Source organism: Haematobia irritans, chromosome 2 (assembly GCF_050003625.1).
Source record: "Haematobia irritans isolate KBUSLIRL chromosome 2, ASM5000362v1, whole genome shotgun sequence".
NCBI classification, from domain to species: domain Eukaryota; kingdom Metazoa; phylum Arthropoda; class Insecta; order Diptera; family Muscidae; genus Haematobia; species Haematobia irritans.
This window is the reverse complement of record NC_134398.1, coordinates 157,845,023-157,860,439: the sequence shown is the minus strand read 5'-3', so window position 1 is coordinate 157,860,439 and position 15,417 is coordinate 157,845,023. Positions and strand designations below refer to the sequence as shown.

The 15,417-nt window shown below is 39.0% G+C and overlaps 3 protein-coding genes across 3 annotated transcripts in view; 1 reads left to right on the top strand and 2 right to left on the bottom strand.

Annotated features, from left to right (window-relative positions):
- The window catches only part of LOC142225126 (uncharacterized), a 979,687-nt gene that overhangs the window by 390,967 nt on the left and 573,303 nt on the right, over nucleotides 1-15,417 (top strand). The gene's annotated exons all lie outside the window — the stretch shown is intronic.
- On the bottom strand, nucleotides 8,808-14,599 carry LOC142224271 (uncharacterized). The gene is made up of 2 exons (XM_075294042.1): nucleotides 14,194-14,599; nucleotides 8,808-9,372 (listed from the first exon to the last, which is right to left on the bottom strand). The coding sequence occupies exon 2, from the start codon at nucleotides 9,352-9,354 to the stop codon at nucleotides 9,046-9,048; it is 309 nt and encodes a 102-aa protein (XP_075150157.1). The 5' UTR covers nucleotides 9,355-9,372; nucleotides 14,194-14,599; the 3' UTR covers nucleotides 8,808-9,045.
- LOC142225129 (uncharacterized) lies at nucleotides 10,561-12,627 on the bottom strand. Its single transcript, XM_075294906.1, has one exon. It carries the CDS (start codon nucleotides 12,625-12,627, stop codon nucleotides 10,561-10,563), a length of 2,067 nt encoding a protein of 688 aa, XP_075151021.1.

Here is a 15,417-nt window from a genome sequence, read left to right as displayed (position 1 = left end):
AATAATGGCGCTATCGTCCTGAAATTTGGCACAGATTCGTGTTTTATTTGCAGGCAGGTCAAGTTCGAAGATGGGCTATATCGGTCCAAGTTTTGATATAGTCCCCATATAAACCGACCTCCCGATTTGGGGTCTTGGGCTTTTAAAACCCGTAGTTTTTATCCAATTTGCCTGAAATTAGAAATCTAGAGGTATTATAGGACCATCAAAAAGTGTGCCGAAAATTGAGTCTATCGGTCCATGTTTTGGTATAGCCCCCATATAGACCGATTTCCGGATTTTGCTTCTTGGGCGGGCGTCCAGAAACTGTATTTTTTATCCAATTTGCCTGAAATTGAAAATCTCGAGGTATTTTAGGACCAAAGATTGGTGTGTCGAACATATGGTGTTTCGGTCCATATTTAGGTATAGACCCCATATAGACCGATCACCCGATTTTACTTCTTGGGCGTCTAGAAACTGTATTTACGACCCGATTTGCCTGAAATTGGAAATCTAGAGGTGTTTTGGGACCATAAAGAGGTATGTCGAAAATGGATCGTATCGGTTCATGTTTTCGTACAGCCTTCATCGCGAAAATCCGAGCTACTCGCACGCAAAGCTGGCAAAATCGCTAAAAGTTGCCAAATCAACCGTTACAAATGTAATTAAAGTGTTTGGGGAACGTTTGTCGACAGCCAGGAAGTCTGGATCGGGGGAAATCGAAAACCGGAAGCCGCTGAGACGACGGAGAGAGTTGCCGGTAGTTTCAAGCGAAACCCTAACCTCTCTCTCCGAGATGCCGCAAATAAGCTGGGTGTATCGTCTACAACCGTGCATCGAGCCAAAAAACGAGCCGGACTATCGACATACAAGAAGGTAGTCACCCAAATCGCGATGATAAACAAAATACGACGGCCAAAGCGCGATCCCGGAGGCTGTACACGACGATGCTGACGAAGTTTGTCTGCGTGGTAATGGACGACGAAACCTACGTCAAAGCCGACTACAAGCGGCTTCCGGGACAGGAGTTTTATACGGCAAAAGGAAGGGGAAAGGTAGCAGATATTTTCAAGCACATAAAACCGTCAAAGAAATATCTGGTTTGGCAAGCCATCTGTACCTGTGGCTTGAAAAGCAGCATTTTCATAGCTTCCGGGACTGTCAACCAAGAAATTTACGTGAAAGAGTGTTTGAATAAACGTCTGCTGCCTTTCCTGAAGAAACACGGTTGTTCCGTACTGTTTTGGCCGGATTCGGTATCTTGCCATTACGGTAAAAAGACCATGGAGTGGTTCGCCGCCAACAACGTGCAGGTGGTTCCCAAGGACAAGAACCCTCCCAACACGCCAGAGCTCCGCCCAATTGAGAAATACTGGGCTATTGTCAAGCGGAACCTAAAGAAGATCAAAAAAACTGGTAAGGACGAGCAGCAGTTCAAGGCAAACTGGCTTTCTGCGGCGAAGAAGGTGGACAAGGTGGCTGTACAAAATCTGATGGCAGGTGTCAAGCGTGAGGCCCGGAAATTCGGATTTGGAAAAGCGAAAGCCTAACTGAATATTTTTCCTGAATTTTATATTAATTGAACTTGAAAAAGAAATTTAATTTGATTTTTTAAATAAACGATTTCACCGATTTACACGCGTTTTCCCTTGACCAAATTTTGACCGTATTGGCCTTTAGAAACTGTATTTACTATCCCATTTGCCCGAAATTTGAAATCTAGAGGTATTTTATGACCAGAAATATATGTGCCGAAAATGGAATGTATCGGTCCATGTTTTGGTATAGACCCCATATAGACCGATCTACCGATATTACTTCTTGGGCGTCTAGAGACTGTATTTTTCTATCCGATTTGCTTGAAATTTAATATCTAGAGGTATTTTAAGACCACATATAGGTGTGTCGAAAATGGGGAGTATCGGTTCATGTTTTAGTGTAGCCTCCCATATAGACCGATATCCCGATATTACTTCTTGTGCGTCTAGAGACTGTATTTTTCTATCCGGTTTGCTTGAAATTGAAAATCTAGAGGTATTTTAAGACCACAAATAGGTGTGCATAAAATGGGGTGTATCGGTCCATGTTTCGTTGTAGCCCCCATATGGACCGATCTCCCAAATTTACTTCTTGGACTTATAGAATCCATAGTTTTTATCCAATTTGCCAGAAATTAGAAATCTAGAGGTATTTTAGGACCACAAAGAGGTGTGTCGAAAATGGTCCATGTTTCGGTATAGCCCATGTTTCGGTATAGCTCCCTTATAGAGTGATCGCCCGATTTTAGATTTCGTAGTTTTTACCCAATTTGTCTGAAATTGGAATTCTAGAGGTATTTGAGGAACATTAAGAGGTGTGTCGAAAATTTTGAGTATTGGTCCATGTTTTTGTATACACGCAAAAAAATAATTCTTTCCTCCCAAACGAAATTTTAGACAAACAAGATCGTTTCTCATTTGCTTTTCGCTGTAAGGAAGTGTATTTGGAAGAAAATTATATACTTTTTGTGATAAACGTTTATTCTTTTCCAGGATGTAAAAACAATTTCATAAAGACAAACTCAAAAAAAAAAACATGGTTTTCTTGCTAATTGCATTTTCCCTCACATCTTTCTCACATCCACAAGGTTTTTTAGTTCTTAACACCTTTCCCTGTAAAACCAACAATGTAGAAGAAATTATACGATTTTATAAATTTTTAATTTTTTTTGCCTTTCGCCTGAACGGAGAATCGAACCGCTGACCATGCACTTTGTAAGCCAACACACTAACCACTGAGCTATGTACCTGTTATGGTCATCAATAGATAATTATCCATATAAGTTATATTTATATAGCATAGCTTGCGGCGCCCACGAACCGAATAAACAAAGTTTATTTAACAGAAACAAACATTTAGTTTGGCACCGTGGAGCAGTGGTTGCCACGTCCGACTTGCATGCCAAGGGTCGTGGGTTCGATCCCTGCTTCGACCAAAGTTTTTTTTTTTTAAACATATATTCCAGATATGTTCGGAAGATTCCGAAAAAATGTTCAACATTGCATTGTAGTATATTAAATTTTGAACTGTAAAATATGTCTTATTAAAGACCTAATGTCGGAAAAGAACAGTGTTTCATATAAACGAAATGGTCTGTGTTGTTGTTTCAAAAATAACTTTTTTTTATTGAAAAAATAAAAATTTTGTAACAAACGAATTTTTTTGGTGATAAAAGTTTAAAATTTTGGAAGCAATTCAAAAAACTCTAACAAAAGAAAAACGTTTTCGGTACACGTTTTCCAAACGTTTTTATATCCAACACCATAAATGGTGACGGGGGTATAATAAGTTTGTCATTCCGTTTGTAACACATCGAAATATCGATTTCCGACTATATAAAGTATATATATTCTTGATCAGGGAGAAATTCTAAGACGATATAAGCATGTCCGTCTGTCCGTCTGTCTGTCTGTGTGTCTGTCTGTTGTAATCACGCTACAGCCTTCAATAATGGCGCTATCGTCCCGAAATTTGGCACAGATTAGTTTTTTGTTTGCAGGCAGGTCAAGTTCGAAAATGGGCTATATCGGTCCAAGTTTTGATATAGTCCCCATATAAACCTACCTCCCGATTTGGGGTCTTGGGCCTATAAAAACCGTAGTTTTTATCAGGTTTGCCTGAACTTGGAAATCTAGAGGTATTGTGGGACCATAAAGAGGTGTGTCTAAAATGGCCCGTATCGGTCCATGTTTTAGTATAGCCCCCATATAGACCGATCTCTCGATTTTGCTTCTTAGGCGTTTAGAAACAGTATTTTCTATCCGATTTGTCTGAAATTGAAAATCTAGAGGTATGTTGGGACCATAAAGAGGTGTGTCGAAAATTGTGCGCATCGGTCCATGTTTTAGTATAGCCCCCATATAGACCGATCTCCCGATTTTGCTTCTTAGGCGTCTAGAAACAGTATTTTCTATCCGATTTGTCTGAAATTGAAAATCTAGAGGTATTTTAGGACCATAAGGAGTTGTGTCGAAAATCGTTCGTATCGGTCCATGTTTTGATATAGCCCCCTTATAGACCGATCTCCCGATTTTGCTTCTTGGGCGTCTAGAAACTATATTTACCATCCGATTTGCCTGAAATTGCAAATCTAGAGGTATTGTGGGACTATAAAGAGGTGTGTCGAAAATGGTCCATATCGGTTCATGTTTTGGTATAGCCCCCATATAGACCGATCTCCCGATTTTGCTTGTTACACGTCTAGAAACAGTATTTTCTATCCGATTTGTATGAAATTGAAAATCTAAAGGTATTTTGGGACCGTAAAGAGGTGTGTCGAAAATTGTCCGCATCGGTCCATGTTTTGATATAGCCCCCATATAAACCAACCTCCCGATTTGGAGTCTTGGAGTCTTGGAGTCTATAAAACCCGTAGTTTTTATCCAATTTGCCTGAAATTGGAAATATAGAAGTATTTGGGGACCATAAAAAGGTGTGCCGAAAATGGTGCTCATCGGTCCATGTTTTGGTATAGCCCCCATATAGCCCCCATATAGCCCGTATACCGATTTTGCTTTTAGGGCTTCTAGAAACTATATTTACCATCCGATTTGCCTGAAATTGGAAATCTAGAGGTATTTGAGGACCATAAAAAGGTGTGCCGAAAATGGTGCTCATCGGTCCATGTTTTCATATAGCCCCCATAGAGACTGATTTCCCGACTTTGCTTCTTGGCCTTCTAGAAACTATATTTACCATCCGCTTTGCCTGAAATTCTTGAGCTACAATAACTGTATTTATTACATGATTTGCCTGAAATTCGAAAACTAGAGGTATTTTTAGACCACAAATAAGAGTGCCGAAATTGAGGTATATCGGTCCATTTTTTGGTATAACCCCCATATAGAATGATCTCTCGATTTTTACTTCTTGGGCGTCTAGAGACTATATTTTCTGGCCGATTTGTTTGAAATTGAAAATCTGGAGGTATTTTAAGATCACAAATATGTGAGTAAATGATGCCTATCGGTCCATATTTTGGTATAGCCCCATATACACCGATCTCCCGGCTTTATTTCTTGGGCTTCTAGAATCCGTAGTTTTTATCCGATTTGCTGGAAATTAGTAATCTATAATAAAATTTTAGACAAACGAAATTTCTTTTTCTTATAAAGTGTTTTCGTTTATTCAACGATTGTCTCTAAAATTTGGGTCAAAAGAAAACTTTGCTTGTCTAAAATTACGTTTCTCAAAAAAGAAAACACTTCTTTCAGGGTATAGCAGGCGCACTGATCATGAAAATTGCTTCAAACTGAAAGTAAAAATTCCAGATTTTACTCATCGTATTTAAATAAATGCGGAAAAATCTACAGATTTAAGATTTTAAATCAAGGCGTAATTTCAACATATACACGATATGTTTATATTTTCTCTAAAACTCAAACAAAATTGGTTCTCATAAATCCAGAATCTTATCTGGTCTTCATAGGTAGAATCTTTAAAGTTTGTCTTCGGAAGCTGGCTCGTTTGGGAGAAGATTTATCATCAAACCCCCTACAATTCTATATATTATCACGTAACCCACTACGACGAAGAGTTTTCATAGTAAACTATTATACTTGATTCATGGTGGTGGGTAGTTAAAATTCGGCCCGGCCGAATTTACTGCTGTATATACTTGTTTTTCTTTGCGTGTAGCCCTCATATAGACATACCTCCCGGATTTATTTCTTACCTAGAATCTGTAGTTTTTATCCACTTTGCCTGAAAATGTAAATATACTGGTATTTTAGACCCTGAAAAATTAGTATCGCATTTATTTCTACCGGTCCATTATATAGGACATTGATTGATCGACCGATTTCACTTCTTGGGGGTATGGCAGTAGCACTGATTATAAAAATTGCTTGAAACTAAAAATAAAATTTCCAGATTTTACTCCTCGTTACCATTTAAATAATGGCGGTAAAAATCTACGTATTTAAGATTTCAAATCAAGGCTTTTTTCATCATTTACACGATATGTTTATGATTTCTCTAAAATTCAAACACAATGTGTTCTTATGAATCCAGAATCTGATCTAGTCTTCATAGGTAGAATCTTCAAATTTATCTTCGGGAAGTGTACTGGTTGAATTGATCTGCTTGGGAGAATATCTATTATCAAACTCCCTTAAATCCTATATATATTATCAAGATATCAGCACCGACGAAGAGTTTTCAAAGGAAACTATTATATTTGATTCATGGTGGTGGGTATTTAAGATCCGGTCCGGCCGAACTTACTTCTGTATTCTTGTTTTTGTTTCAAATATATTAAAAACAGAGTAAGAATTAATAAAATGTGACAAATTTTATCTACAAAAATGCTAAATCCATTATAGAAAAATTACGAATTTTTGAAAATAGTTGATATCAAATGTTTCCGACAAGCGTTAAAATACATTAAAAATCATTAAAAAAAATTATAAAAATTATTTATTTGGCAAAATATCACAAATAATTTTAATTAACATACAAAACACTGAATTCAGATCACACCCTAAAAAGTGATTCAAGTTCAATGCAACGGCTGTTGAAATGGTGGACATCCGTCCTATGACGGATGTCATCGCTTCTGCGCCTATTTTGCACCACTTCCGGATCAAAAAAAAAAAAAACATTTTCACTACTTTTTTGGCGACGCTTTTTTTTGCTGGGTTTTAATGATTCCTCTAAAACTCAAACAAAAATGGTTCTTATAAGTCCAGAATCTGATAGAGTCTTCATAGGTAAAATCCTTAAATTTATCTTCGGAAAGTGTACTGGTTGATCTGCTCTGCTTGGAATAATATCTCTCCCCCTGAAATTTTCAAAGGAAACTATATTATTTGATTAAATTTTAATTGTAGATAATTTAAATATTACAATTAAATATTAATTGTAGAGAATTTGTTAGAGAAACACATATTTATTCCAATTTAGACAATTATGCGGTCACCAATAAATTTGATGGATTTGAGATGATACAAAAAATTTTGGTCACACGGCGGTGAAGGGTATAATATAGTCGGTCCCGCCTGAATTTAGACTTTATTTATTTGCTTTTTACTGATATTGTGTTACGCCCCAGGGTATTGGTCGACTTAAATTTGAACAATTTAGTCCCGATCGGGTCAGCTTTAAATATATGTATATGCGAACATAATTTTTAGATAACGATTTCAACAAGTTGGAAGGATTTGAGTTTGTATCGAAAATGTAGATGAACAAAATGGTGCAAAGTACTTTATAATCAGGCCTGCCCGACTGTAGACTTATTTTTTTATACCCTCCATCATAGGAAGGGGGGTATAATAACTTTGTCATTCCGTTTGTAACACATCAAAATATTGCTCTAAGACCCCATAAAGTATATATGTATATTCTGGGTCGTGGTGAAATTCTGAGTCAATCTAAGCATATCCGTCCGTCCTTCCGCCCGTCTGTTGAAATCACACTAACTTCCGAACGAAACAAGCTATCGACTTGAAATTTGGCACAAGTAGTTGTTATTGATGTAGGTTAGGTTAGGTTAGGTTATGTGACAGCCCGATGTATCAGGCTCACTTAGACTATTCAGTCCATTGTGATACCACAGTGGTGAACTTCTCTCTTATCACTGAGTGCTGCCCGATTCCATGTTAAGCTGAATGACAAGGGACCTCCTTTTTATAGCCGAGTCCGAACGGCGTTCCACATTGCAGTGAAACCACTTAGCGGAGCTTTGAAACACTCAGAAATGTCACCAGCATTACTACGGTGGGATAATCCACCGCTGAAAAACTTTTTGGTGTTCGGTCGTAGCAGGAATCGAACCCACGACTTTGTGTATGCAAGATGGGCATGCTAACCATTGCACCACGGTGGCTCCCTATATATGGTCTGTAACAACCATGTAAAAAATGGCCCACATCGGTCCATGACTATATAGCCCCCATTTAAACCGATCCCCAGATTTGGCTTGCGGAGCCTCAAAGAGAAGCAAATTTCATCCCATCCGGCTGAAATTTAGTACGTGGTGTTGGTATATGGTCTCTAAAAACTGGTCTATATTTGTTCGTAAATATATATTGTCCCCATATAAACCGATCCCCAGAATTGTCCTGTGGAGCCTCAAAGGGAAATCACGCTAACTTCCGAACGAAACAAGCTATTGACTTGAAACTTGGCACAAGTAGTTGTTATTGATGTAGGTCGGATGGTATTGTAAATGGGCCATATCGGTTCTTTTTGACGTATAAACGGACCCCCAGATTTGGTTTTCGGAGCCTCAAAGAGAAGCAACTTTTATCCGATCCGGCTGAAATTGGGTACTTGGTGTTGGTATATGGTCTCTAACAACCATGCAAAAATTGGTCCATATCGGTTCACAACTATATATATCCCCCATATAAACCGATCCCCAGATTTGTCTTGCGGAGCCTCAAAGAGAAGCAAATTTCATCCGATACGGCTGAAATTTAGTACATTGAATGCGTGGCATAAAAGTAGAAAAGAAATAAAAAGGCACTGGTTTAGAAGTTGAACCAAAATATTTGGGCTTTATTTAATCAATTATTGTTCGTCAAACAATATTTACCTTCGTAGAAGCGAGAGAGTCTCAAAAGTGAATGACCAAAAAGCTTGAATGTCGAAAGGCGGGGGTTGATGACATTTGACGTTAGAAAATGTCCTCATTTTCGTACCGAAAGGCAGAAAAGGTATAGACAAATCTTAACGGCAGGATTACACTTGAAAATGATTATATGATTTAACAAAAGCTAAGAAAACGACATTTGAACTTAAACATTGCCGCCCGCCTTGCAACATCCAGCCATGTTGCAAAATTTAAAAATAAGTTAAATAATATTTACATGTTCAATAATGAAATAGTGAAAGTATACAGAATGTACATTTCAGTTAATAAAAAAAGGAGCATTTTATTTTAGTTCAATTCTTTTTTTCTCTTGTTATGGTTTCCAATTCGTGTTTCATTTTTTCCAAAACATATTATTTACAAATGTGCTCGTTAAGCACGCGATCGTAAATGGACTCGTCAAGCCCGATCGTTGTTATTAAAATTTTTTAAAAAAATTTGACTCGGAAGAGCCGGGTGTCGAGGACTCGTAAAGTCAGAAGGCAGTTGAAGACTACCTTACACCCAAGTGTGATATGGGGTGGCGAAGCCACAAACAATTCTCCTGGAGGAACCCCAGAAGCCGTCGTCAACGGTTTTTTATTGGTTGCTGTTGCAACATTGTCGGCCAGAATGGCAGAATCAGTAGTCGTACTGATGGTATGTTCATCGGCAAGGGGTGCGATGCTAGAATTAATCTCCCGTTCCTCATCCAACATGGGGACGTCGTCCTCAGACTCTGGAAGGGTAGCAGCCATCTTTGCTATGTTTTCTATCTATGAAAATATAGAAAGATTTCGATGACGGAACGAAAAACCAAATTAACAAAATGGTCAGGGTGACCAGAAACCCTAGGTCGCCTTACAACTTGTATGTTGCCCGATCTATCGCGATTCGAACGCGGCCATCAACCCAAAGATTTTTCACGTAACAAAAACTAGGGAGGACGCGAGCATAACGCGACAGATAGACCTATGTTAACTCCCTAAAAGACAAGGATGTAATCCATTTGAACAAACGACGACCGTTAGTACCCGGATGAACATCGCGAAGACGACATAATTTCCACGTAGTGGGGAGTAATAGTTCTCGTCGAGAATGTCGTGGACAAATCAAAAGTAGCATGTAAAGTTACCGCTTTCGTAGAAAAGCAGACAGTGTAAACATAACCGGGGGTTATCATCAAGGCGTGACCTGTAAAGCATTCCACATAATCCCATTGTTAAAACCAGTAGTGGTAAAATAGCGTCGCGCTCTAGGTGAGAAGACAGCTCAGAATTATGGTGTATATTGCCCCTTGAACCAGACGCATTATTCAAATTATGATACCCCGTCAATACGTCGTCAACGTACATGCACTTCCGTAGGACTTGTACATAAAGAGGAAACCCATTCTCCGTGTCGTCAACCAAATGACAAAGTTGTCCAAGTCACTGTCTGTAACTAAAAGTTCCGGATAATATTTGCAGAGAATATCTTAACTGTATTCAATGCCGAAATGTCTAGGACGGGTCAACATATATATGGCAATACATCTGTGTGATATCGCAATTGTACACAAATTTATACAACTTCCACCTCAAAACGAGGAGAAACAAGTCTGATTGTTGAGTCGGACCGACGTGTAAAAATGTCATTCAAGGCAGTGAAAACCAATCGAAGTCAAATTGTCTTCTTATCGGTGGATGACCGGCGATAAGGCAGATAACCAATTTTCATTTGTAGGCGTAACCTAAACTGGCCTCATATGGTATAACTGTATATACCCGCGGACAAAGTCGTGGTGAATCGTATTAATTCATGGTTTTCACAAGAGGGATGCCTAATTTCGAAGAAATTGTGTTAGCCAGGCCGTCCTTGGTTTCCGATTTGTCCGAAGAAATAAGTTTCAAGAGGAAGAGTATCTTCACTCAGAATACCGTCGGGATGTCGTCTTATAATTTTCCTCGCAAAACTTATCTAAATTAGATAAGAGAGGTCGTCGGGGAAGCTCTTATAGTTCCCAAAGTGCGGAGAAGTGTCTCGTGAAGACCATTTTCCTTGGAGAGGTCCACAGTAGTCGTGTAGACAGAAATATTCGAGGAAGGGATAGGACCCGTGACAACCCAGCCGAAGACTGTGTCTTGCGCTAGTAGCGATCCCGAAATATTCGTTCTCGTACCGTCCAACAAAATTTTCGGATAAAGATCCGCGCCCAACAGAAGGTCAACAGGACGACAAACAAATAAATTGGGGTCAGCCAAACGTAGATTTGGCATGCTAGACACAATGTCACGATTTAGAGAAAAAGATGGCAGGTTGCCGGAAATGTTCGGAAGAACGTACGCTGTAGTCTCCAGTAGGAGCGACTCATCTAGTGGGGTACCAATGCAAAGTGAACAAAGTTCTCTCGACGTGATCGAAACACTTTGATTCACACCAGAAATTGTAGCCGAAGTCGAAGACGTACTCAGTCCAAGTCGGTTCCGCAATCCTTCCGTAATAAAGGATGATTCCGAAGCGGGATCTATTAAGGCCCTAGCAGGATACGTGATACCCTGGTGAACGATATTCACCATTGCAGTTCCTAATAATACATTTCCAGTACGCGAAGTATGGAATAACTGTCTACTCGACGTCCCTGACACAATGCCAGTCGATGTAGAAGGTTGATCGGTATCCACTGATGCTACCCCGGTATCTCGTATAAGCGGTGCAGAAACGACCGGAGCAGTTATGGGATCATTTGATATATCCCTGTGCAGAAGAGTGTGGTGTCTTCTACCACATTTACCGCAATCATATGCGCTGGGGCAATTAGCTGCAACATGTCTGCGGGACAGACAAGTCATGCAGCACCGATGGCGCCTAACAATATTCATCCTCTCAAGAACTGAAAGATTATGAAACCTAGAACACGTTCTGAGGTGATGCTGTCGTCGACAGAGAACGCATAATCTGTCAGGAGAGGATGGGGAGGAAGGAGGCGTACTTGTTGGGGAACGAGTCGTTTTCGCATTCGTGAAATGCGAGCGAATTCTTTTGTTGGCTGGAGGCCTGGCGTCAATGCCGCGGATATCGCGAAGACATGTCAATGTCTGGATTCTTTCCGTGAGAAAGAAGTCCAAATCTGACCAAGAAGACAAAGCAGACTTGTCCTTAATACTCTGTTCCCAAAGTGTGACTGTACATTTCGGCAACCTCTGAAGGCACAAAAAGACGAGGATGGGATCCCAGTCGTCAGTGGCCACATCGTAGATGGACATTGTCGAAATGCATGTCGAGATACCACGTTGTAGTTTCTTCAGTCCTGAACTGGTCTCAGACTCCAAGACCGGTAAATCGAATAATAATTTGAGTTGGTGGTTCACCAATATGCGGGTATTATCATAAGTACCCCTTAGTGCCTTCCACGCAAGAGCGAAGCTTCTATGCGTGAGCGGAAATTTCGAAACAACCTCGCGAGCTTCACCACTGGTCTTCTTGAGCAAATGACACAATTTCTCAATATCGCTAAGTCGGCTATTGTTAATGTATACCGCTGTGAAGAAATCTCTAAATGTCGGCCAATTGAGAAAATCGCCGTCAAAAACATCTATATCACAAGGCGGCAGATTGAGACTGTGGGAGGAACTATTGTCTCCCCTAGAGCTGATAGAAGAGCCGCGTGACTCATCGGACCTATGGGAAACATTCAAAAGTGATGTTTGGTCCTCCAACCGAGGTGATTTAGCAGAATGCTTAGATGGTGCACGTAGTGCCTCCAATTTACGTTGAATTGACTCCATGACATTCAGATAACAATTATAAGCCACGTCATATTTGCTGTCAGCAGCGGCGACTGCCTCGGTTGCGTTGCTCTGTGTGGACACAAAGTCAAGACATTCGTCGAATAAGCTCTTAACTTTTTCCCACAACGACTTAGCCTCGGAACCATGACATTCTAGTCTATAGGCGGTTAAATCATCGTCTCGCAAACTGTGAAACTTCGTTTCAAATCGGACTACTGCGTCAGTTGCTCTTGTGAAAGCAGTCAGTGGTGTAGTAGTCATTATGACCAAGTACTGTCAAACTTAAAGGGCGAAAAAATTGACACGTGATGTCCAAAACTCTCGAAAAGAGTATAAATCGATCCAAACGCTACTTCGATTTGTCGTCGAACAAATGAAAATGCAGTTTTTTTCCAGTGTATGCGAAATGTGTATCGTCAACACACAATATTTTTCGCAGTGTACCGAATGTACCACAAATGTGTACAAGGTAACGTAATTACCACAAAAACACAAAAAATGAGATCAGAAAATTCCTCACAGTGTACGGAGTACAACCAATTTTTTACAGTGTATCGTCGATACACCAATTTCCTCACAGTGTATGGGAAATACCAGCTAAAATTAGCTCTGTAAGGTAAATTATAAGTATTTTAACTTTTTGTAAAAATTGGCGAAAAAATTCTCTAAGTGTATGAAAACACGTAAAGTTTCTTCAAGTGTATCGTAAATACAAGAAACCCTTTTTCGCGTGGCGAAATATATGCAAAATCTTTATTTGGAAAATATTACAATATTTTTCCCAGTGTACCCTGTGTACCAAAGATTTTTGCAAGTGTATCGTGAATACAAAAAATATTTTCAGTGTATCGTAGAATACAAAGAATGATTTTTGCGTGGCGAATTATCGAAAAAATTGAAACTTGATATATTACGAGAGAGTTTCTCTCAGTGTATATATTATCCAAAATTTCTCCCAGTGTACGTAGATACACAAAATTTGTGCAAGTGTATTGTGAATATCACTTGCCAAATGGAAAAATTACAAAACAATAAAAAGTCGTGAACTTTAAATTGTAAAATGTCAACTTGACCGATTGTAGGGTGCACGGACTGTAAGATGCACACTACGAACCAGTAAGGTCCAACAACAACAACAATAATATAAAAAATCAAAAAGTTTCGTGGAAACTCAAATATGTCAATATTACGATAATATAATATATAATAAATACTGTTATTTTATTGTTTATATCGACCGACCGTAGGGTACACTACCACGTAACACGAACGATAATAGTAAACGACCGATATCCATAGGAATCAACAATAAATACTTTTCTCAATTGAACTTGCAAAAAATTATTTTTATAATTTCGCGCCGTAAGCGACCCACGCTAATAAACCAACGTGTATGCAGTTCGAACGTATGTTGGATGTAACACCTGTGTATAGCAAGTTGAACGGCAACTGTATAACACTTTACTATTGATGCCTATTGGCAAACCAATGCTTACAACCAATGCAATTGTTTTTGTTTTTTCTATGCCGATCGAAGATCAAAAACCCAAAAGAAAAAACACAACAATATGAATGTAATCAAATGGAGAAATACAGCGAAATTGAATTCAACTTTGACGTAGAATATTTGGACGAAAACAAAGTGGAATTACACGCACTTTTCAACACTTTAATGACAATGACATAATTTTTTCTCGTAGAGATTTAATGTACAACCGATATAAAATACGAGTTGTAAAGCGACCGTAGGCGAGTGTTTATTTCTGTTTTATTTATATTTACACCGAAGGATATGCTCACTTTTTAATTATCACTGAAAGTACATACCTTGGTTGTTGATAATAAAAATATTTGTGTAATAAATTGAAAATGCCTCGTAGAGGATGGTGATCGTCAATCGTTTGTTGTTGTTGGTGGCGTAGCCTTTGCCTTCGAGGAAGAAATAAAAAGAGCGAATTAATTCTTTCCAATTAATATTCGGCTCGAATGGACCAATGAATGCGTGGCATAAAAGTAGAAAAGAAATAAAAAGGCACTGGTTTAGAAGTTGAACCAAAATATTTGGGCTTTATTTAATCAATTATTGTTCGTCAAACAATATTTACCTTCGTAGAAGCGAGAGAGTCTCAAAAGTGAATGACCAAAAAGCTTGAATGTCGAAAGGCGGGGGTTGATGACATTTGACGTTAGAAAATGTCCTCATTTTCGTACCGAAAGGCAGAAAAGGTATAGACAAATCCTAACGGCAGGATTACACTTGAAAATGATTATATGATTTAACAAAAGCTAAGAAAACGACATTTGAACTTAAACAACATGGTGTTGGTATATGGTCTCTAAGAACCATGCAAAAATTGGTCTACATCGATCCATATCTATATATAGCCCCCATATAAACCGGTCCCAGATTTGGCTTGCGGAGCCTCAAAGAGAAGCAAATTTTATCCGATCTGGCTGAAATTTGGCACATGGTGGTTGTATATGGTCTCTAAAAACCCATACAAAAATTGGTCTATATCTGTTCGTAAATATATATTGTCCCCATGTAAACCGATCCCCAGAATTGGGCTGTGGAGCCTCAAAGGGAAATCACGCTAACTTCCGAATGAAACAAGCTATTGACTTGAAACTTGGCACAAGTAGTTGTTATTGATGTAGGTCGGATGGTATTGTAAATGGGCCATATCGGTTCTTTTTGACGTATAAACGGACCCCCAGATTTGGTTTGCGGAGCCTCAAAGAGAAGCAACTTTTATCCGATCCGTCTGAAATTGGGTACGTGGTGTTGGTATATGGTCTCTAACAACCATGCAAAAATTGGTCCACATCGGTCCATAACTATATATAGCCCCCATTTAAACCGATCCCCAGATTTGTCTTCCGGAGCCAAAAAGAGAAGCAAATTTCATCCGACCCGGCTGGTGGTGGTATATGGTCTCTAAAGAACCATGCAAAAATTGGTCCATATCTGTTCATAAATATATATTGTCCCCATATAAACGGATTCCCAGATTTGGATTGTAGAGCCTCAAAGGGAAGCAAATTTCATCC